The sequence below is a fragment of the Aspergillus costaricaensis genome (genome assembly GCF_003184835.1).
Source record: "Aspergillus costaricaensis CBS 115574 unplaced genomic scaffold BO79scaffold_2, whole genome shotgun sequence".
Lineage (NCBI taxonomy): Eukaryota > Fungi > Ascomycota > Eurotiomycetes > Eurotiales > Aspergillaceae > Aspergillus > Aspergillus costaricensis.
In genome coordinates, this window is record NW_020291802.1 from 152,470 (window position 1) to 173,822 (window position 21,353).

Sequence of the window (21,353 nt, forward strand, 5' to 3'; positions counted from 1 at the left end):
ATTACAGATGACTAGTCATGTAGTTAGTGGGTGGGCACGGTTTTGACCTAGGCGACGAAATGTACCAAGGCAAGTAAGTAGTAGGTAGGCTACCGACACCTACTGATAGTACTGTCTGTATCTACTAGTAGCGCTAGTACTGGTAGTAGCAGTCCAGGGAAGGAAGTATGTTTCGGTATGGTAAGGACGCGACCTGGTCAGCGGAACAGGCGCCAAACGGTTTTAACCCCCCATGGGCGGTGTGGCCGAACTCTCCCATGGTCTTCAAACCAGCCAATGAATTGTATCGAGCCTGTCCGCCATGGCGCCATTTCAAGCGGTGATTGGTCGAGCAACTGCTCAGCTGGGGTCACCAGCTCGTTTTGGGTTTAGATCCGTCACCGGGACACCGTCTCTGTAAATGAGGTTGCTGATTGGCTGTTGGGGTAACCCACCCCAGCTTTGCAGGAAAGGGACGAACTCCCATTCCAACTGCGACGGCGATTATGGGCGGTGCTGCTGCTGGAAAGCAATCATCCCCCGATAATTATCGCGACACCCGTGGGTAAAGAGGCTCCCCCATTGTTGACAACCACACTCAATCATCCTTTTGCGTTTCGGAGATAGTATCAGTTTCTGCGAGCTTTGGTATGTGACCGTATTCTTTCTATCTCTCTTACTGGTAATGGTGGTGGTGGTAGTGGTGGTGTTCTGGCTACGTGCCTTGTTCTGCCTACACTCATCGCGACCACCTGCTCAACGCCCACCCACACACACACACACACACACACCCACACCCACATATCCTCCCCCCCTCCTTTGACTTCCCCTCTCGTCTTTTGCTCGACCTCCTCCTCCTCCTCCTCCTCCTCCTTTTATCCTCCCAAGTCAGATGACGACTGGCTAATCTTGCAGCCTGTGTAGAGCCGATCTCTGTCTTGAATTTAGGGTGGCCCCAGCGTTACGCCAGCTACCGTCCTCGCTCTCTCTACCCCCATTATCGTCATCGTCATCGTCATCATCTTGCAGCTTCCTCCACCCTCCCTCTCATTCTCCGGTCGGCGCAGCTCCTCTCCCGGCTGGGTAATTGGCCGTTCGATCTCTGCATTCCTTGCGCCGGGGTGGGAGACTAAACCCCCGATTTACAGCTCGTGGGACACTGGGTTATTAGAACTGTTACATCGGCCGTTCGGAGATACTGTTTCAGTCTGCGCTACTGCTAGGAGCACTCGCAATTTCCTCCTCTAAGAATAGGCCGACTACCTCCAGGAGGCGCAGTCCCCTTTGGTGACAGGTTACTATCGATAACACGACTTTTACGAATCGGGCAGGAGGGCGATCACAAGCTTATCAGCTTCACTCTGAGAAGACACCAGTGGACCACCAACGTCCGAAGTTTCTATTAGCGGACGCTAGGTTTGTCCCGTGCCCAAGCTCCTCGGGAGTCTAGTCCGGTTGCGCAACAGTCATCTGGCCCGCTTTAGTTCGATCCTATCACCGCCGGTTACTCTCTCGCCGTCGTCTTTCCCCCCCCCTCCATAATTGATATCTGCAGATCATCTGCACGCACATATTGGTTTCCGTCGTGCATAGTCCCTGCAGAGCCTTTCTCACCTTGTCACCGCAGTGTCGCTCTTCCAGTGGTCGACTGGCAGTGTACACCAACCCCGGTAGCAACATTGTCCGAAGGCAAATATCTTGCTTTCATTTCGTTCACCCTACCCCTCTTCCACCAGGGCGTAACTAGGCCCGGCACAGAAGCGAATAGCAATCATGGCTACCAATTCATTCCGCGATTCGGTCAACTCCCTGGGTTGGTCGCGACGAGACCCAGATCTCTCCACCCGCAATAACTCGTCGAATACGCCTATCCTCTCACGGTTACAGTCTTGGAATCCATTTGGTCAAGGGGAGGGCTATTTGCAACTGCCCACTCATGAAGCTCCAGGAGCTCCCCTACCCGCCGCAAGTCGCCGAGAGGAGGAAGATACTTTCTTTGCCTGTAAGTCCTCCGAACGCATGACCGATTTTCCGTAAAGATGCTCTCTTCCTTGATTTGCTGCACTGCCCAGTCCAGGTGACAGAGACTCAGTTCCTGCATCTGTCTGGGTTCCACGGAAGCCCTAGGAAAAGCTGGGTGATGTACTCTACTCTCTATTTACCTATGGGACTATACTTTGTCATCCACCGTTTAATTTTCCTATTTTCCATTTTTCGTTCTTTTTTCCTTTTTTCTGCGCTTCTACGCATTTTCTATTTTTCTTCTTGCCGCCCTACCTCCTCCCCTTTTAACTTTTGGCTAATGCTAATCATACATTCCCTTTACAGTAAGTCGATGGGATCGGATGCTCATTTTCATCGCATGCAACCTTGGTGCCGCCGTCTGCTTCCTCCTTTGCTTTTTCCTATTCCCGGTTCTATCACTGAAACCCCGCAAATTTGCCATCCTGTAAGTTGCTTTACAGATCCCCCGTTGATCTTTATCGAACCCCAATACATCCCCTACTTCGCCCACCCACCGGGGGGAGGGCACGAGGCGGTGGAGTGCTTGTCATGCCCTCCTCGCTGGGGACTATGCACCACGCGTCTCCGATCCGACTACATTCCAGCGTCCGTGCTGAACCCTCCATCACGCCCCACACATACTGTTTGCCAAGGAACTTCCTGTAAATCTGTGGCTGATCGAACCGGTTTTACCTCTTGAACTAGGTGGTCGGTTGGATCCTTACTCTTTCTCCTATCATGGGCAGTCCTCATGGGACCCCTGGTCTACGCGAAACATCTGGTCTCGGGATCACGTCTGCCCTTCACGGCGGCCTATTTCGGCTCGATCGCCATGACTTTGTACTTTGCTATCGGAGTAAGTACCCCTGTTTGTTTGGCTCTAGCTACATTTCCCAGGATCTTCCCTGCCGGACCATGTTGTGTATGCCTGTACTATCTGAGCGTACGCCTCTGCGATCGCATACCAACCTGTCGATTTCGAGGATCTTGCATACCTGGGTCGTGCGCGTACACTCGGAGCCTTCAGCCGACGATATGACATCATAATGCACCGCCACCCCGGTCGTGAATATGATCTCTCACATCGTCCTGCAACAGTAGCAGGTTGGATGTGCATGCGCTACTGTAGACCCCAGTCGAGCCCGTGCACACCAAGAACACCAGTGGGAATACCGGTTGCTAATCGTCTTTTCTCCTCTAGCTTCATTCAACCCTGTTGACGCTCATCTCGTCGGTGTTTCAGCTGGCTGCCCTGCTCTGGTACCTTGTCAGCTACTTCCCGATGGGTAGTACTGGACTGCAGTTTATGGGAAGATTCGGAGCTCAGCGTGTCACTTCGTGGATGACCAGCTGATACTGTTGAAGCCTTGCTACCACCGGAGACCGGACTATCTTGCTCTAGCCTGCGCCTCCTTCTGGGACGCGCATACATTGTATACTTTTTTATTTGATCGCATGCTCATCACGATAGACATGGGTTCAACGGCCGGTATACGCTTGCTTGTACAGCTCTTACCTTCTTTCTTCTTTAATATATACCAGACAGCGAATACATTAGTCAGTAGTTTAGCTTTATATACGTTGTATAATAAATATTGAGCTGTCTATATTGACCGCACGAGAGACAGACAGGGACGTAAACTGGGTTCCTAAATACTCTTGTTACAATGACAATAAGCAATTTCTCCTCCTATGAGTGTGTAATATTGACTTGTTGGTGCGATCTTACAACTGGTTCGTTTATCAAGTAAAGGTGATGTCTCTGAAAGCGTGGGTGGTATTATATATTCATTGCTCTTACTACTAAGCAAGAGAACATGAAAGCGATTGGTATATTCCTCAGATCATCCTCCAGTCAGTCCCCTGTGATTCTACTACTACTACTACTACTACTATATCTAGACCAATGGTTTGTTTTAGTTATATAAAATCTTCCATAGGGCCATTCAATAGTAGTATGAATTGTTAGTACTACTTGATTACAGCTGCAGCAGGTGGCATGTGGGTTTGTGTTGTAGCATACTCTCGATGATATATATATATATATATGTACTTATGTAAGTAAATGATGTTCTACTTCCATACATCAGAGTCAGTGTAGGGAGTAGTTCGATCATGCTCTCAAACTTGTTATACTCAAGTTCATTAGGTTGACGAAATGGTGCATGCGTTCTGGCTAGACTTCTCTCTCATACTGGAAAGAGAGGAATGAGAGGGTCATTAAATAGGAAAAGATTTATTGGATGTAGGTAAGACAATCTAACATACAATTTGCAAGCATCACTACAATGAAGATATGAGATCTGCCATCAATGATACCCATTAATCCTATCCTCCAATCCCTTCGCCTCCCTCACAACAAAAGGCGCAATACTGGCAAGTTTCTCACAAGTCTCAGTCAACTCCCTGGAAGGGTCCGATTCCGCGATAACGCCAGCACCAGCCTGGATCCACTGACGATCACGATCCTGGAAAACAGAGCGAAGCACAAGCGCAGCTTCCATGGTATTCTCATCCTCGATCATCAAAATAGCGCCCGAATAGAGCTCTCTAGGCTGCGACTCAAGACGAGAAATAGCATCAATCGCAGCCTTTTTCGGAATACCCGACGCAGTAATCGATGGGAAAAGAACATTGAACGCATCCCACATATCTTTATCTGGGGAGAGACGTCCGCAGACCCGAGAACCGAGGTGTTGTACGCTGCCTCGTACCCGTACTGACATGAAGTCCTCCACCATAGGCTTGTCGGAGAGCTGGCTAATTTCGTGCACGGCTTCTTTGACGGAGATGACGTGCTCGACTATCTCTTTGCTGTCGTTTTCTAGTTCATGTCGGAGTCTTTGGATTTCGGCTTCTGTGCCTTTGCAGGAGCGTGTACCCGCTAGAGGCTCGGTGGTTACTACCCCTTTGTCCAGAGACATGACTAGTTCGGGGCTGAATCCAGTGGCTTGGTAGTTGCCATGGCGGAGGGAGAAGCTGCGAGAGGGTGTGTTGGATTGACGACCACAGTGGAGTGTTGATGGCATGTCCACTCGGTGTTGAAGGTTGACGGGTCGAGATAAGATTATCTTGGAGTAGTGGTTCTGCTGGATTTGTGATAGAGCTTTCTCCACTAGGATTTTGTATTGGCTGGAATTCTCATTTACGTCAACGTGTGGAATATCATGAGCGCCGGGAAGTGGTGCGTTGCGACATCGACATGTCTCTTTCAGCAGAGCGCATAGTTCCAGGACCTCCTTGGTGTCATCCCCGGTGATTGTAATGTTATCTGGGTCGATGAGTACTTCCATGCGAGGTATCATCAATGCTAGTAAGGGCCATTTGCCGGGTGTGTATTCCAGGCCCCGAATATGGGCTGCATAGTTGGAACCCAACGTGTCCGTATACTTTGGTTGTGTGGTTCCAATACTCATGGAGGAATTCTCTCGCTATATCAGGTAGTGGCTTCTTCACTGGGCAGTGATGGCTCGGTTCTCCAGCTACTGAGATTGTTATGTTCGATCCGCTGGAGTCGATTATCAATGATCTGTAGGATCCGAGACCAATATGCCAGCAGTCTTTGCGTTCGTAGACGTAGTACTCTGAGCCACTATGTCTTTCTAGGACAGATATGACTGGTTTGAGCAAGTCACTAGAGGGAGAGGTGAGTGTGATTGATATTCGAGTGGATGACATTGTGGGTCGGTTGATGTTGTCACGCTTGCTGCAGCTGTTGGGTATGATGGTAAAACTGTGGGACTATATTGTAAAGAACAATAACAAACCAGCGAGGATATTTGTATCCTTCTCGTGTCGGCAGTTAGGCTCAAGCTCACGATACTAACGCAGGGATAGGGCTTTTGTAAACCGCATATGAATGCGCAACATTATGCAGTTTTATAAGCAGATATGACTTCATATACTCCTTCACCACATCATCAGGATAGACAAGAAGGGCCGTCAAGTGATAGAAGTTGTTGGGGTCATCTGTTCAGATCGGCCTCTATCCCACCAATTGCTTGGTAGAAAACGCGCAATGAACTCATGAATGATCTGGTATCAGATGCAGATAAGTCAACTTGCAGGATATCCCTGGTTTGCTGCGACCATATCGGGCTGCTGCAGAGGAAGAAACGAGCCATTTGTTCAAAATGAAGACGCCTGATCCCTAGTTAGTACTCGGACAGGGAATGGTATGCCACTATCAGGATATGTCGTAGTTTCATGTGCTTAATCCGTTGGTTGATACTATAGGGGAAGGTTACGGGCTGATCGCCACTGCAACGTGCCTACCCAATCGGGTAGTGCCCTCTCCTTTCTTCTACCTATTTAGAAAGCATCCTTAGTAGTAACGAACAATAAAACAACTATCTGCCTTGCATCCATCTTCTTTCTCTGTTATCGCTTGCTTAGAATTAGAGCCGTTACGCCAGAACGGAGCAGCCACTCAGATCTAACGCGACCGCTCATTAAAGGCTGTTAGCGAGCAGAATTCCTAAGGCTGTGTGACATACTGCTGATACTAGCTGCATTGTTCCTTGGACCGAGGAAGAATATAATATGCTTTTCATTGACGTCAACTTACTCTATTGGGCCAAATGATATTCTTCCAACTTCCATGTTGAGGACACAGGCATGAGACGGAAAGGCAGTTTTGCTAGAGATCAGGCAGGATGCTCCAAGTATCTGTAAAACGTAAAGCAGCTAGAGGTAGTTGGAAACTGGCCTGGAAGACGCGCATAGTACGACGATTAGAATATGCAATGACATAGAGGCGTAGTAGCGGCCATTTTGCCGCAGGTAGCAACGTGCTCGAGATCTGTGTAACCTCGATCCAGAGCTTAGGAGCGGTAGATTTGGATCCCTTCCAGTGTGATGAGTGGTACACCGGGTAGTCATGATTGTCGATAGCATGAATTAATCCCTCTTGAAATCGCCGACGAAAGTACCGGTACTTCTATATCGAACCGTAGGATGGTGTTATCCAAATTGGAGACACACGGAAGAGACGGACAATGCTAGAGCTACGGGAAACCTTCGCAGGTGCGATCAAGTTTCTCTAGCATGTTGGACCATGATGAGTACTTCTTCACAATAAGGTTGATCATTAAGTAGGGGTACCCCAAGGCGTTGTCGTCATCCACGCAAGGGGACTGATATATGATTGGTCTGATACAATTTCCCTAAGCGCGGCATGGAACTTGAAGATGACATGAGTAAAGTTGGTCCACGTGACGGTGTATGCCTAGTTTGAGGATCCTTAGATTTGCATAGAAGGAATGTCGATGGACATATATACCGGTCAGTTCGTCCATCTTCAGTTTCTGGTATGCTTAGGTTCAACACTCAGTTAGAGAAAGTGAAACCCAGAAACACTACTTACTTGGACGGCAATGGCTGACTCGGATCTATATCCTCTTGGAAGAGGACTGTCGGATTCAGTCCGGTAAGATCTCCATGCGAGATAGTGTTGACACCGCAATCTCCTGCTCATGATGTTTCTAGATTGGATGCCCAGCATCTGCTATGGAAGCTTCACACTGGATATACACTTCACCCCCACATTCCTATCACCCCAGACATGAAGATAGCGGAAGTTGGTACTGGCAATGGGTAATACAGTTCACGGTCTTTTTCTTATTCGAGGGCATAGATGATCCTGTTCGGGTTCCGTTGCATGTCTGGCCCAGCATAGGAATATCCACTAATCAAGTACAGGATCTGGCTCTTTGACTTAGCCCCGTCGATGCCACCTTTTGTGCAACTGCATGGCTTCGATATCTCGGAGGCTCAATATCCTCCGAAGCATATGTGGCCACGGAACGTCAAACTAGAGCTGTTGGACGCCTTCAAGAATGTCCCTCCCACACTTGTCGGTCAATATGATGTTGTCCATGTCCGGATGTGGGCGAGTAATATACGAGATGGCAACACCCGGCCGCTAATTTCCCATTTGCAACAGTTGCTGAGTGAGTATCCCCATCTCTAACTACAATTTCCTTGTTTCAAGCTAATACATACTAGGGCCAGGAGGCTATATCCAGTGGGAGGAGGCCGACCTCATTCATCAATCTGTGCAAGGGCGCAAGGCCCTTGAGCTTGCACAACGGATACCAAGTTTATTTCAGAAGGTCGGGTTGGACTACAGGTAAGACCTACTCTCATCGTTCATCTATCCTAGTAGCTTTCAGTGTGAAAATATATGAGGCTAATTGATAATATTGCAGCTGGGCAACAAGACTTCCTCGCGATCTGGAAGAAGCACATCTGGAGATTCTTGAATCATAGACAGAATCATTCAAAGACTTCCTTGTTCAGAAATGCACGGACACATATCTTCTTGCCCTCGGTGAGATATTGCGCGGTACCAAGCTGACATGCGCAGAAGAGATTGTACCTCTGGTGACCAAGCTTGAGGCGGAACTGCAGAGTCTTTGTGATGAACGCAAGGAAACTGTATACAACTGGTCTCCTGTCAAGATACTGGCACAAAAAACTGCATAATCGTTGGCTTCTTTTTTCTTTTCCTTTTTCATTTCTTTGTATGGGGGAGGTGGGTTTCGGAAGCATAGATGATTCTAGGATACACTAAGGCTGCTTGACTGCAGGTCCTGTCAGCTTACCAAACTCCGGCGGATGCTTCGATAAGAGCACTGTTTGTGTGCGTTTATCGAGATGGTATTTTCGATATTCCATGTCCGGCTGGTGGAACAAGACCTTTGCAGAGCAGAAGCGAAGTCTCTCTCTCTCTTCTTCTTTTTTTCCCCCTCTTACCTATGACTTCGACAACGTTAAATTATGCAATAAGTACCGTGTTTCTCAATACACTTGAATGGGCTAGTCTCATGGCAGAGAACCTCCAGCAATACTGCTATGACAAAATCTGACTACCCTGGTCAGTAGCATCACTACCACTATACTCGGCATCTTCTTCCATGAAGGCAAAATGCATGTAGTAACTATAAGACCTTGAGTGAAGGTCCTGAAGATGTTCGCCTCAGATTTTATGCAAATACTTCATCTACATAATTTTGTTCCTTATGATCGTCCGAAATACCCTTATTGGGAATCCTTTAATTATTTTCAACAGGAATCACATGGCCTTAAAACAATGGAAGATTGAGACAACAGAAGGAGGCAAAACTTCTGTTTTTCTGTTTATATAGATGGTTAAACACTCTACCACTCGCTAATAGAAGCTATGAAGACAATTCCGCTCATTACACTGTGGTATATTGTCAAGTACCCACACCCACAGCGCGGCTCTAGTATCGCTTCGCGGGTAGACAGATCTTGCTCATGGGATATCCGGAATTCCATTGGCAGATTCAGTGCCAGGAGGGGGGTTTGTATCATCGAAATAATGATCCTCGTAGAAGAGTCTCCATCCTTTGCTTCTTGTACCATGCGCTTGCGGGTCATATTGGAAGACGGCGTGTCGTCTCCAGGGCTGATCAGCAATGGGATCGGGCACGTCCCCCGGGTTGGCGACAGGGATATAGAACCAAGTCGCTGTGGGTACGCCGGGAAGAAGCTCTTCGTTGAGCAAGCTTCTCAATTGTTTAAACTTCTTTGTGTAATTTGGCGAAGTGTACGTCGCCTTTTTCCCACCCTTGCGGGGGTGCATGATATAGATCCGCGTGTCGTCGGTAGGGCGGTTGAATAGTGCCGGGTTGAGGGCAGGACCAACTCCCTGATTTGGATTCCGGCCAGCGATAAAGTTGATGATGCGTCTTGGGAACCAGTACGAGCTAGTCCAACTTTTGCGTTCCCAGTAGTGCGCCTATCACGGAGTTCGTCAGCCAGTGGTAAACTATAACACACACTAACATTAAGCCATGTTAATTTGATGAATACTTACCATGTAGACGGCTCGCTTGGATACAACAGTCACCACAGTACACCCTTCGAGACCAGTCGTGCCGACTTGGAAAGGGGCATTTCCAAATGTTATTTGCTGGGCGACAGAGGAATCCAATGAAAGGTTATCATCATCGAATTCCACGAGCCCAATTAAGTCGCCAAAATATCGGTCCGCTGTATCCGGGTCCGTTTGTTTTTCAACGTACTCGCGTATCTCCGCAAGGGTCAAGGCTTGAAAGGCTCGCTTACTGTGACTCGTCTTTTCAGTATCATAGAGTCCTGTGAAAACGTGATCACGGTCATCATTAATACCATCACTTGCTGTGTGGTTGAGACGAATCCTATAATTGCGTGTGGTAAGGCTATTCGAGCAATCACTCTGTGTAGGGGCGCATAAGATCCGGCATTTGGGGACATCAGGGTCGTCATCCCAGTTAACATCGCACTGAGGATCGCTAGGACATGAGTGATTAGCTATATGGAAGGGTGGATACTGAGATCAAATGGTATGGCGCTTACGCTCTAGGGTACCAAGCACGGTTCTTGTTGTTCTCCAGTCCAAATGGCACGGCCCGGATATCATCGACTGGGGCGTCAGTGGGGAGTACCTTAGCGCCAATAAGTGCCCATGAGGGCACCAACGTGAGGCAAAGTAGCCCCTTCGCAAGATGCAACATGGTCTTTGTAAAGCATGAGACTGCTTACTGTGGTGGTAGTCATGGGGAAGGGCCGGCTTGAAATACGGTGGGGATATTAGTCTTTCTCACACCATTGACCTTTTCAAACTAGAGCAAAGAAAAAGGGGGAACAGGCTCATGTACATCAGAACCTTCGCTGGAACCGAAGTTACATCAACTACTTTAGCTGCTGACTAGGGGCGGGGGTGAGAATCTTGTTGATAGCATGCTTTATATTACGAGTCTAACCCGATGCCCTTTCTGTATTAGTGCTTGTTCTCTTTTCTTGGAAGAGGGGGTTCTAATTACACGCGAAGGATCATTCCACTATTCCTTGGGGGTTATGTACACATCTCTTCGTATCTATAGAGGATCCATGTCCTTCTACCTTGCCCTGGCTACGACCAGCCGCCTAGCGTCGGACCCTCTCCGAATTATACCAGGTGGTGCACGACCGGTTGGATGTCTCAGTCTATTCTCGGGGTGTTCGTTCAAGAAGCGAAGGGTCCCAGACGAAGAATAAAGGCCTCGGAGATGCAAGTAATTCAATTCCGGCATTGAAGTGGACAAAAGTCTGAATAGGTCGTCGAATTCACCTTCAACAGATACATATTCCAACCTCAAATACACCAGCCGAGTAAGTTGACGAAAGAAGGTTAGAAGCGCTTCCTCGGACATTCGGATATTGTGCAATGTACACTGCCTCAAGCTCGGGAATTGGCATGATTCTGCTAACCGAGAGAAGAAGTACAATTCTTCCCTGACCCCGGCTGTCTCTTCGAAGTCATCATACTCCCACACCAAATACAGCTCTTGGAGAGTGGGGCATAGGCCCACAAGGTCACAAAGTTTCTGGGTATTTACTCTGGCTTCCTCGTAACTCGGTGGCAATTCGAAATCTTCGTCTTCATTGTCGTTATGTAGTTCTCGGATACTATCGGAGTCGATTGTATGTATATGGTGCGCCAAGCTTAGGCATAATTTCGTGCACGGCTGGAAGGTCTTCGCAAGGCTGTGTAGGTCTGCCGCGCCGGCGCCGGAAAATGCCCCCGTGATCTCGCTGAAAGGGATACTACAGAAACCCCCGTGGTTGTGGGAATAACCTTCCGCAAACGCATCCAATGATCTAATGGGTAGTCCAGTACCCCTGAGGGCTGACAGGGTCACATTGAACACTGGAGCAGCAAAATCCCTCATATAGCCGTCCCCAATTATCTTGAGAGTGATAGACAAGGGTCCACCATGCGGAGAATTATCGCGTATGTTCAGGAAGCCTTGCGCTAGTAACTCGATCACCCTGGGACTGGCGAGGGATATTCCTCCGGTATCATCATCTTTAGTGATTGCATACAGAGTGAGATGCTGGATCCAGAGGCCGAAACGTCCTGGTTTGGTAACGAGAGCGAAGTTTTCAAGCGGGGCTTCTGCGATTTCCAACTTCTTGGAAAGGAAATAGTTCCGAAAGGTAGCATTGGATGATTTTGAAGAGACAGTGCGTCCAGTCAGGCGCAGTGCACAGAGATCGTGGAGGTCTAGCCGACTAACAACTTCTTCGACTAACTCCACCGGAAGGCTTTCGAAAGTCAGGGACACCATGACCGTAGAGAAAGTTAGCGCTGACCTTTCTTAGTTGGGGAAAATGAAAAGGGTCCTGGGTTGAAAGATCCTAGTAGGCTCCTAGCGGGATTAAGTATGGTTCTCTGAAGGGCCAGGCTAGTGACTCTTGGCAAACACATCAGAGCTGGTGGTATATGTCGCTCCGGCGGGATCACTGACGCTCGGGCCTGAGATATCAAGCTTTTGCCAAACGTGGATGATTGGCTGGGAATGTGAGACACTCATTATCGCAAATGACCAGAGATTTTATTAAAAGGTGTGACTACACGGGTCATATGAGGTGCGTATCAGCCTCGGCCTGCGCCGCGGTCACTTAGCTTACTCTTAGCTTGAATTCGGACGAACTGGCTCATATGGCGTGGGCTTGGCAATACAGACAATCTATGATAACGGCTATCTATGGGCTCGTAGCGTCCTTCCGTTACTAGCTGGGAGTTAGTATATCCATCCACGGCACACCTACTGCATCTGAGCCCTTGATTTAGTGGCTCCGCTTGAACACCTATCGTACTAGCACGCTAAACAGTAGGAATTCCAGGCCCCTGAATTAAGCGACACACTAGATGGTCGCGATGTTACAGCGGGTGGATAGGAACCCAATATCCCAGCACGTTCCTCGCTCAATGCCAACGGACTATCAGTCACCGACATTTCTCATCTTGGCGCGGGATTCGATTTACACATGAGAAAATATTATCTACAGAGATATTTGGGTGACTTGGTTTAGTGCATACGGCTGTAAAGCTTGCGGGTATAGTCATCCGTAGTAGCACGGCTGAATACATAAGGGTCGAGCATCGCCACCGTCTACACAAATCGAGCTCCATTACAAAAGAAGGATAAAACAAAAATTCAAGATGCCTGGCTCCAAGACTAGCCAGCCCTGGTGGCCTTCAACCCCAGGACACCGTGGAGGTATCGGATCTGGGAGTGGTTCCGGGCGCAAGACATTGCCGTCACCTTTGTGGGGCCCTACACAGGGACCGTGCAGCCGGATCCTGCCGAACCGCCCCACTCCGCCGCCGCTCTACGGGGAAGAGACCGCCTCCGACCAGCCCAAGACCAGCGGCGGGTACGCGGCGGACGTGGCGGCCGACTTCGATCGCCATCATTTCGCCGTCTGGGGCCGTGCGGCGGCTGTCGACAAGGGCTTGATTCGCGATGTCCTCGGTGCCCATCCAGCTGACTTGATGCTGTTGATGCTGGGGTTCAATGACATGGGTTGGTTCTATAGTGATGCCCCTGGCACCCTGGACAGCATCCAAACCCTGATCAGCAATGCCCGCGCCGTCAATCCGAATCTTAAGTTCGCCATCGCCAATGTCCCGCAGCGCAGCTTTATTGGGGGCCGCGAGGATCTGCCCATCAGTACCAATATCTACAATGCGCTACTGCGAGATGCGATCCCGGAATGGAGTACGACGGATTCCCCCATTCACCTGGTGGAGCTGCAAGAGAACTACGAGTGTGAGCCGAGTGCGTGCCCCGTGGGCTATGATGGGCTTCATCCAGATGCCGCGGGCGAGTATCAGATAGCTCGCGCTTTCAGTCTCACTTTGGTGAATGATTTCAAGATTGGAAGCTCGCCATTATCTATTCCGGATAGCATCCCCGCAAGACCTCTCCCCGTGCCGTCCAACTTCCAGGTGTTCAGCAGTGCTACGGGAGTCACGGCAACATGGGACGCTGGTAAGTAAGTAATTCCCCTCCAAGCCGATCTGACCGTTGAGTAACTGATGTTTTTCCTCCACGTCGGTAGTATACGGAGCATATAGCTACGATGTCTGGTCGCGAATTCAAGGCGGCATCACCGACTTCTCGGCAGGAAGTGTTAGTGCAGCTCGTTGGGATTCAACTTGGCCAGAAGACGGCTGGGTCTACGAAGTCAAGGTCCGCGCCAGTGCGGGTGACAACATTAAGGGCGACTGGACTTCGGTCCTGTCCGCGACGGCACACCCGCAGACAGCGGCCGCTCCTCGTAACGTGGTGGTCAAACCCACCAGCAGCGGGTTCGACATCTCCTGGGATCCTCCAACAGGAGCTTACACAGACTCGATCATCGAATACAATGTGCTCTACTGGGACAAGTCAGAGGACTGTTCTTACATCACTGGGGGCGCTTTCACGGGCACCTCCGGGCACATCGACAACCTCACGCCAGGCCATTACTACTTTTTGGCTATTGAGACTTGGAATGCAGCAGGCGAAGGTTTCCCCGAAGTGGTCACGGGCGTAGTTCCTGGTGCTGGCACGCCTTCCACGCCCACTGATCTTACGATCGTGGCGAATGACCCGACCACCGTCCATATGACCTGGAGCAAGTCGGCCGACGCGGCAGGATACCGTTTGTGGTCGCGGAATGTCAACGACCCTGGCAGCGTGTTAACGGCACAGAATGCGACGGTGGAGACCACCTGTAGTGATCAGTATTTCTTGTTCCCGGGCACTTGGAACTATGAATGGTGTGTTAGTGCTTTCAACGGGTATTTGGAATCCCCCACTGGATCATGTGTCGTGGCACCTTCTCCCACTGCCAGTGGAGGTGCCGGTCAGTACTGCCCATCCCCGCCCGCGTGGTGTCCTAACGGCGGAAGCGCCGGCGGCGGCGGTAGCGGCACCGGCACCGGCGGCGGCGGGAGTGGCACTGGCAGCAGCACGACAAGTTCTTCCACGTCTGTCCCTACCGGAGACCAGACGTGGCCAGTCGTCACAAATGGTCATTGTGAGGGACCTGATTGCAAGAATGGGCAATGCACAGGACTCATGTGTGCCTCATTCGGCTGCAGTGGGACGGGCTGTCTCAACGGCATGTGCACAGGCCCAACGGATTGTACCGTCCGCGGGTGCATCGGTCCAGGATGTAAAGACGGAGTCTGCGTCGCCACAGGCTGCGTGACATCCGGCTGTGTGGGCCCTGACTGTGGCAGTAATGGCAAGTGTAACGGAGACAACTGCATTGCCTTGGGCTGTTCTGGACCTGACTGTGGTAGTGACGGCGTTTGTAACGGTCCGAACTGCTGGGAGGGAACTTGCGGTGGTGCCGACTGTGCATCAGGTCTCTGCGCAGGCAACACTTGTACTAGCTATGACGGTTGCACGGGCAGTGATTGCTCTACTGCTGGAGGGAGCAATTGCTCAGGCGATAGCTGCAGTAGTTGTGCGGGTCAAGATTGCAACAATGGCAAGTGCACAGGCAACGACTGTAATGGATGCACAGGGAAGGATTGCCATTCTGGACGGTGTGTCGGAGACGATTGTCGAAGCTGCACTGGAAGAGACTGTGATACAAGTTCTGGTCAATGCACCGGTTCGCAGTGTAGTGCCTGCGTGGGGACAGACTGCGCCTGCTCCAACGGACACTGTGGCTGCAAGGGCGCACACTGCACGGCATGTCTCGGACTTGGATGCGGCTGCTCCGGTCTTTCAGCTCTATTCTGTACCTGCTCCTCAGCCGGATGCAGTGGATGTACTGGCCTTACATGCGGTTGTTTCGGGGAAAGCTGTGGCTGTACGGATCCTGGCGGCTGCAGCAGCTGCAGTGGCAATGGCTGCGAGTGCTTCGACCCTGAAGGCATTTGTGTCGGAGGGACAGATACGAGTCCATCCACTACTCCAAGCCCTACCAGCTGTACAACAAGCACAACCATCACCGACTGTGCAGTGGGATGCTCCGTCACGAACTACGGTGACACATCACGCGCGACAACATGCTTCACTACGCAATGTTCGACTGTTCTAGGATGCGAGGCCCAGGGCACAACAACCACTACGGAAACGACGACAAATCTATGTCCATTGTCTACGTATGTAGGCACAGTGGGGACTTGGGATCCTAACGGACCAATTCCAACTCTTGGTACGGATAACAAATACACTGCCAGCAGTGAGGCATCAACAACAGAGCCTCCAACAACAACTACTAGTACTACCAGCACAACTAGCACAACCTCCTCCTCTTCCAGCACCACTTCTGAACCCTCCCATACAACATCACTACCCCTACCCACCAGCGGCGAGTCGGATACGCGAAAGTATTACTGCTTCAAAGATCATCACGACAGCTCATACGCCACGTTCGACGCAGAAGAACTTAAATCCGTAGCAACCTCCCTATGCGACTCGGGCAACTCCCTCGCCCCCGACGGCCCGCCATACACCACCGTCTACTCCGACCCCTACGGAACCAATGTAGTAGCGTCTATCGAATGGGCAGACGATCAATCAGGCTGCAAAGACGAGAAGACATTCAAATTTTCTGGTGATTCAGTACGTATATATCAACTTCATTTTCTCAGTGATGAACTTACTATCTCTTCGACCTTTCTGCTATTAGCAATTTTGCTAACATGACATACTCACACAGTGCGTGGAAACCTTCCAAAAGATCAGCTCAGGATGCGGAGACGACCACGCAGACATGTACGGCGGTGGAATGGTCATTCGAACCAACAAGGGCGGATGTGTGCAGTGGTTGCTGTACGGCCACAGTGTCAAGGCCGAATGCAGCTGCAATGAGGATGGCTGCACGGATGACAGTCCCGCTTGTTGTGCCAATGGCACCTGTGATACGGATCAGAAGGCGACGGTCGCGAGGGTAAGGTTGATCAGGCCCGAGGAGGTGGATACTCGCTACAGTGCGCAGTTGAATGCGAAGCTGCATGCAAGTGCGAATCTTACCTCCACTGTACTCGCATCTGGTGGGATTGGGACTCCTGTGGCAGAGATTTGAGGGGTGTTTACTGGTTGATCATATTGGGCGGAAATTTGGAATGTGTATGCTATAGTGTATATGACTAGCTATAATAGGGTCGTAAAAGTGTATATCACTACTTACCTACTGGGCTTTTTCACTGCCAGTGACGCTCCTTGGGATTCTATACTAGTATATATCAACTTCCAGACATAGCAAGCAGAGGGCTAAAGAAGACAATAGCACTTCAAAAGATCCTTTCAAATGGTCTCTATTAAGATGCGCCTCTCAGAATAATGACACATGGGCATTAGCCCTAGAAATAGTCGTTGCAAGAGGAATAGCCGGGACTATCGCAGACGTTTCGTGCTTAAGAAAGACACATGTCGATTGGAGAGTAGCTAGGGTCATTGTGGCCTCAACGCTACTTCAGGATACACCGTAAGTACCGAACTGGTTACTGCATTAGGACAAGCTCGAACAGAGGGGAAAGTGGGGGTGGTCAATTAGGTCAGTTACAAGCGAGAGACTCATCACTCTGGCGGTAACCATTCCCCATTGCCGGTTGAAGCCACATCTCCTGAGTTAATAAACAAACAAGACTCTTCGGAATTGGTTAACGAGCCACTCATGATACAGCATGACTCCCCTCTCACTGGTTCAGGAACAAGCTTCTTCGAGCCGACGCCAACATTGCTAAGCTCAATCTGACACCTATGAGTGGCTAGCTGATTGGAGTATACGCTTCGTCCAGCTATGGAGGCTCGGTGGAACCAATCTAGCCCTGATGCCACGCGGCTGAAGCGAGGCTGAAGACGGAACTGCTCTGCTTCTAGTCTCCTTTTCGTAACAAGCTCCGACCCCGACAACTCAGCATGGGCCTTTAAAGCGGGGATGATCTCAAGTGTTTGCTACACCTTCCGAACCACATACCCCTTCAGGCGACCATGGTTTACAGAGGAAAGCCCAGCCCAGGGTGTGCTCTATGCCGGAAGCGGCGCCTAAAAGTACGTCGATGCACCACACCTGGATGATTGACTGTTGACCCTGTAGTAGTGCGACCAGGAGAGACCTGCATGCTCCCAATGTCTGCGGATAGGTAAAGAATGCCCCGGGTACCAAGACCTCCAAGCTCTTCGCTTCTTTGATCAAACGGCCGCTGTCACCACCAAGGCCTTGGCCCGGGCTGCCAGTACCCGCAAGGCCGCTCGATCCCCCTCTGCAGACACTGCAGAGAGTTCGAAGACACCGCCGTTGATTGAAGGGCCCACCACCCACATTCAGGAACAAGCCATGTCTCACATCTTCAAGTACTATGTCGGCACTAGTCAAAACCCCGGCATTCTCTGCTATTTGCCGAATTTGCTGCGCACTGACCCCTCGGATGCACTTCAAGCCACCATGAAAGCCATAGGACTGGCATGCATGTCGAGGATCTACCACCGGCCTGAATTGGCACGATCGGCTGCAGGGGAGTACAGCAAAGCCTTGCGGGCCACCAATACGAGTCTTCAGGATGCAGTATTAGCTACTTCGGACTCCACTTTGGGGGCTGTGGTCACGCTGAGCATGTACGAGGTAATGTGTCTGGCTAAAATCGGTGCTTGTAGGTGGGTTGTTAATCCCTAGTAAACAGATTATCTCAGGCCAATCACAGATGATGGACGCTTGGCTAAATCACGCCCGAGGAGCGTTGAAGCTCCTTGAGCTACGAGGAATGCAGCAATTCGAATCAGCGGCTGGGCGGCGCCTCTTCGCCAGCACACGCCTACAGATTGTTAGCTATTCCTCAGTCACATCTTAGGCACTGATCTCGGAGTGCTAACATGTCATACCTAGGCTATGATCAACATATTCTTCAGAACGAGTTGTCATCGCTCGCCAACGATAGCCGCATTATCAAAATATGCAAAATCCATTGGTGATGCGGATTCTCAGACAATGGAAGACTTTTACAACATCTTAGTCGCATACAACGATCTCTCCATAACAATAAAGGAAATATATAACACGACTGGCTTCCGCGGAAACATCGCACCTTTAATCCAAGCAGCCCTCGACCTTGACGCCGACCTAGTCTCATGGGCGACTTCTTTAAGCCCAACCTGGCAGTATACGACCATCAACACCCCACTGGCATTCTCACACTTCCGTAGCCACGACACGGAATATCACGTATATCCAAACATCGACAACGCAGTGTACTGGAACCACTATCGTCAAGCGCGGATCATTCTCCACGAGATGATCCAAGCAATGTGTCTCCATCAAGAAATTCCTGAATCACCTCAACTCATGCAGGAGTCGGTCTCCATCAATAAACAACTGGCAGAGGACATTTGCGCTAGCGTCCCGTATTTTTTCACTTCAGGCGACGCTGCCCTGGGAGCCGTCGCTCGGTTACCTTGGCCTTTGTATCTTGCCTCGGACTGTGCGGGTATATCGCCTCACACGAAGGAATGGATCATGCAGATACTCGATCTGATTGCAACGTCTACGGGTGTACAGCAGGCGCGTATTTTGTCGCGGATGGTCAAGATGGGTAACCACAGCTATATGTTGATTCCTGGGAAGCCAAAAAGAGTTTATAGAGAGGGGAGCGAGTCTTCCTCTTCCTGAATATGGTTTGATACTTTATTATCGGCGCTGTTCGCATAGTTTACTAGCATGGCTGCTCCTTGACGCAAATGAATTTCCCTGACAGAAGAAGTGTCCTAGCTTATATATTATCGAGCCGGATCTCAAGACATCAGTTGGCGCCGGTAAGTAAGGTCAAGCCACATAGGAGGAAGAGGTGGTCAAGAGATCAGATACTAGTGCCTGGCTACAGTGAATGTCTTAACGATTGATAGTATTCAAATATCCTGCCTCTATGTGTTATTACACCCCCTACCACTCATATCTATATTCAGGATCGATTCCCCTCACTAGACTTATCTTTGAGTTCACCTGAATGAATTATTTAAAAGCCACTTCTGCTGCCCACGTTGCCTCTCTCTTCCTCTTTCTTTTCCAAATGCCAAAGAATATCAGAAGAGCAGACTGAGAGATATGGGGGACCTGCAGCATCAGGATTTGTTCTAACATGGCTGACGACGCCAGCGTTAAAATAGTGGACGAGAGTACCATCCAGAATGCTTCTAATAGGAACTTCGCCAGACCGTTTATTCTATCTTTGAAGCAAACGACCTCTTCTGCACGTCTGATGCGCTCAATCATCTTCCACGAACAGGTAAAGAGAGGCCCAAGTTCTATTATAAACTACACACAGATATCCAAAACCTCACCCTTCAACTGTTGCTGGACCTAGAACACTGCGATTTGCGAGTTAACGCCCAGATATAGCCGTGCCGCTGCCCTGCACAATATCCAGAAATAGAAGTCTACAATACCGTCCGAAGGGTTCAACAACTCCCGCGTAAAGCCTATATTGGCTTCAGCTATTACTTGCAGTCCAGCAAACGATATCTGGGAATATGTCAACGACGCAGTAACTGAATACACCCACACCTCCTCCCAACAAATCCAACGGATCCACAATACAAGTAGCTCTGCAACCCTCTCCGAGCACCGCTAATATATTGATCGAATTCTCAAGGCTGAGATTGGATCTTTGTATGTTGGAATCCCGCAATTTCACTCGGTGTCTTTTGGATGCGTACAAGACAGTGCCTTCTTGCCGCCTACAAAGCGCCCACACCTATCATCACCTAACAATACATTCAAAAAGCTACCAAACCGTATCCACCGCCGTGTCATACTACGCGATTACGGCAAGCCAATCTACACGGCAAGATCAGAGAGCAAAAAGATATTCCTGCCCCAGTGGCAGACGGTAGTAAGAAAACCGGCACGAGACCCTTCATGGCAATCGGTGCACTCATGGGCGAGAAACAGTCATTCATGCATGATCTCGAATCATTCTTCTGGGTGATCTTTTGATTATGCGTCCACTATGAAGCCCCGGGTAGTAAGGGAAGAAGGGCCGTTGCTTTAGTCGACAGATGGAACTTTGTCGATACAGGTGATCTGGCTGATATGAAACAGGGCTTCGTGTTTAATGATGAGGATTTTCTCCGGTGGGCTGGTAAGTACTTCACGCAGTATTATAAGCCTCTTGTTTCGTGCGTCAACGGTGGTCTTTTTTAATGGACATAGATGGACGGTGGAAGATCTGGGGTTGTATGAGCGGATGAAGGAGATTCTACGCGCGGCTAGAGAGGAGGGAAATGAGATGTTGTGTTGAAGAATCGGGCTTGTAAAGTAGGTCAGAATATGAATATCCGCGCTGGTTAGTCGGGGCGAATGGGGTGATAAATATCTCGATAATATACAGTATTCACTACATCCGGGAGAGAAGGAAAAAAGAAACGAAAAGTGAAGGAATAAATACTGGACTAATATAATATAAACTACTAATAAGTCATTATCCTTTCACTCACTGAATTGGTGGTTTTTCTTAGACTTCAACAAGATTATATGTGAGAGTAAGAACCTAGCTTCTTGAAGATAGAACACACATCCAAGACAACTCAAGTGTG

The 21,353-nt window shown here is 49.7% G+C and overlaps 10 protein-coding genes across 10 annotated transcripts; 7 read left to right on the top strand and 3 right to left on the bottom strand.

Moving 5' to 3' along the window:
* Positions 1-1,317: 1,317 nt before the first annotated feature.
* BO79DRAFT_23732 (putative Golgi traffic protein SFT2) lies at positions 1,318-3,354 on the top strand. The gene is made up of 4 exons (XM_025684681.1): positions 1,318-1,981; positions 2,308-2,428; positions 2,689-2,839; positions 3,185-3,354. Exons 1-4 carry the CDS (start codon positions 1,753-1,755, stop codon positions 3,335-3,337), a joined length of 654 nt encoding a protein of 217 aa, XP_025544237.1. The 5' UTR covers positions 1,318-1,752; the 3' UTR covers positions 3,338-3,354.
* A 938-nt stretch (positions 3,355-4,292) lies between these two features.
* On the bottom strand, positions 4,293-5,661 carry BO79DRAFT_267516 (salicylate synthetase; the record flags this gene model as incomplete). The annotated part of the gene is made up of 2 exons (XM_025687049.1): positions 4,293-5,372; positions 5,440-5,661. 2 exons carry the CDS (start codon positions 5,659-5,661, stop codon positions 4,293-4,295), a joined length of 1,302 nt encoding a protein of 433 aa, XP_025544238.1.
* Positions 5,662-7,358: 1,697 nt separating this feature from the next.
* BO79DRAFT_223887 (class I SAM-dependent methyltransferase) lies at positions 7,359-8,469 on the top strand (the record flags this gene model as incomplete). The annotated part of the gene is made up of 6 exons (XM_025683632.1): positions 7,359-7,411; positions 7,471-7,578; positions 7,684-7,934; positions 7,990-8,113; position 8,157; positions 8,254-8,469. The coding sequence occupies 6 exons, from the start codon at positions 7,359-7,361 to the stop codon at positions 8,467-8,469; spliced, it is 753 nt and encodes a 250-aa protein (XP_025544239.1).
* Positions 8,470-9,262: 793 nt separating this feature from the next.
* BO79DRAFT_136625 (uncharacterized protein) lies at positions 9,263-10,000 on the bottom strand (the record flags this gene model as incomplete). The annotated part of the gene is made up of 2 exons (XM_025678086.1): positions 9,263-9,748; positions 9,827-10,000. Coding segments are annotated over 2 exons (660 nt in total), but the record flags the coding sequence as incomplete, so codon positions are not given.
* Positions 10,001-10,804: 804 nt separating this feature from the next.
* On the bottom strand, positions 10,805-12,101 carry BO79DRAFT_267520 (uncharacterized protein; the record flags this gene model as incomplete). The annotated part of the gene is made up of 1 exon (XM_025687050.1): positions 10,805-12,101. One exon carries the CDS (start codon positions 12,099-12,101, stop codon positions 10,890-10,892), a length of 1,212 nt encoding a protein of 403 aa, XP_025544241.1. The 3' UTR covers positions 10,805-10,889.
* Positions 12,102-13,032: 931 nt separating this feature from the next.
* BO79DRAFT_267524 (fibronectin type III domain-containing protein) lies at positions 13,033-14,231 on the top strand (the record flags this gene model as incomplete). Its single annotated transcript, XM_025687051.1, has 3 exons — positions 13,033-13,107; positions 13,178-13,811; positions 13,882-14,231. Coding segments are annotated over 3 exons (1,059 nt in total), but the record flags the coding sequence as incomplete, so codon positions are not given.
* Positions 14,232-14,363: 132 nt separating this feature from the next.
* BO79DRAFT_107101 (fibronectin type III domain-containing protein) lies at positions 14,364-14,711 on the top strand (the record flags this gene model as incomplete). Its single annotated transcript, XM_025677897.1, has 1 exon — positions 14,364-14,711. A coding segment is annotated over one exon (348 nt), but the record flags the coding sequence as incomplete, so codon positions are not given.
* Positions 14,712-14,982: 271 nt separating this feature from the next.
* BO79DRAFT_284051 (uncharacterized protein) lies at positions 14,983-16,917 on the top strand. The gene is made up of 3 exons (XM_025688207.1): positions 14,983-15,701; positions 15,761-16,388; positions 16,486-16,917. Exons 1-3 carry the CDS (start codon positions 15,052-15,054, stop codon positions 16,849-16,851), a joined length of 1,644 nt encoding a protein of 547 aa, XP_025544244.1. The 5' UTR covers positions 14,983-15,051; the 3' UTR covers positions 16,852-16,917.
* A 708-nt stretch (positions 16,918-17,625) lies between these two features.
* Positions 17,626-19,509, top strand: BO79DRAFT_267534 (Zn(II)2Cys6 transcription factor domain-containing protein). Its single transcript, XM_025687052.1, has 4 exons — positions 17,626-17,819; positions 17,869-18,379; positions 18,459-18,589; positions 18,652-19,509. The coding sequence occupies exons 1-4, from the start codon at positions 17,760-17,762 to the stop codon at positions 19,429-19,431; spliced, it is 1,482 nt and encodes a 493-aa protein (XP_025544245.1). The 5' UTR covers positions 17,626-17,759; the 3' UTR covers positions 19,432-19,509.
* A 166-nt stretch (positions 19,510-19,675) lies between these two features.
* BO79DRAFT_267544 (uncharacterized protein) lies at positions 19,676-21,008 on the top strand (the record flags this gene model as incomplete). The annotated part of the gene is made up of 5 exons (XM_025687053.1): positions 19,676-20,044; positions 20,192-20,302; positions 20,411-20,650; positions 20,860-20,899; positions 20,971-21,008. Exons 1-5 carry the CDS (start codon positions 19,898-19,900, stop codon positions 21,006-21,008), a joined length of 576 nt encoding a protein of 191 aa, XP_025544246.1. The 5' UTR covers positions 19,676-19,897.
* Between the last annotated feature and the right edge of the window lie 345 nt (positions 21,009-21,353).

Coding starts and splice junctions, on each gene's coding strand:
- BO79DRAFT_23732 (XM_025684681.1), top strand. CDS start 1,753: ATGGCTACCAATTCATTCCGCGATTCGGTCAACTCCCTGGGTTGGTCG. Junction 2,429..2,688: donor CCCCGCAAATTTGCCATCCT/GTAAGTTGCTTT, acceptor CTCTTGAACTAG/GTGGTCGGTTGGATCCTTAC. Junction 2,840..3,184: donor CTTTGTACTTTGCTATCGGA/GTAAGTACCCCT, acceptor TTTCTCCTCTAG/CTTCATTCAACCCTGTTGAC.
- BO79DRAFT_284051 (XM_025688207.1), top strand. CDS start 15,052: ATGGCAAGTGTAACGGAGACAACTGCATTGCCTTGGGCTGTTCTGGAC. Junction 15,702..15,760: donor TCGACCCTGAAGGCATTTGT/GTCGGAGGGACA, acceptor CTGTACAACAAG/CACAACCATCACCGACTGTG. Junction 16,389..16,485: donor TCAAATTTTCTGGTGATTCA/GTACGTATATAT, acceptor ATACTCACACAG/TGCGTGGAAACCTTCCAAAA.
- BO79DRAFT_267534 (XM_025687052.1), top strand. CDS start 17,760: ATGGTTTACAGAGGAAAGCCCAGCCCAGGGTGTGCTCTATGCCGGAAG. Junction 18,380..18,458: donor GGGGGCTGTGGTCACGCTGA/GCATGTACGAGG, acceptor AGATTATCTCAG/GCCAATCACAGATGATGGAC. Junction 18,590..18,651: donor CCAGCACACGCCTACAGATT/GTTAGCTATTCC, acceptor TGTCATACCTAG/GCTATGATCAACATATTCTT.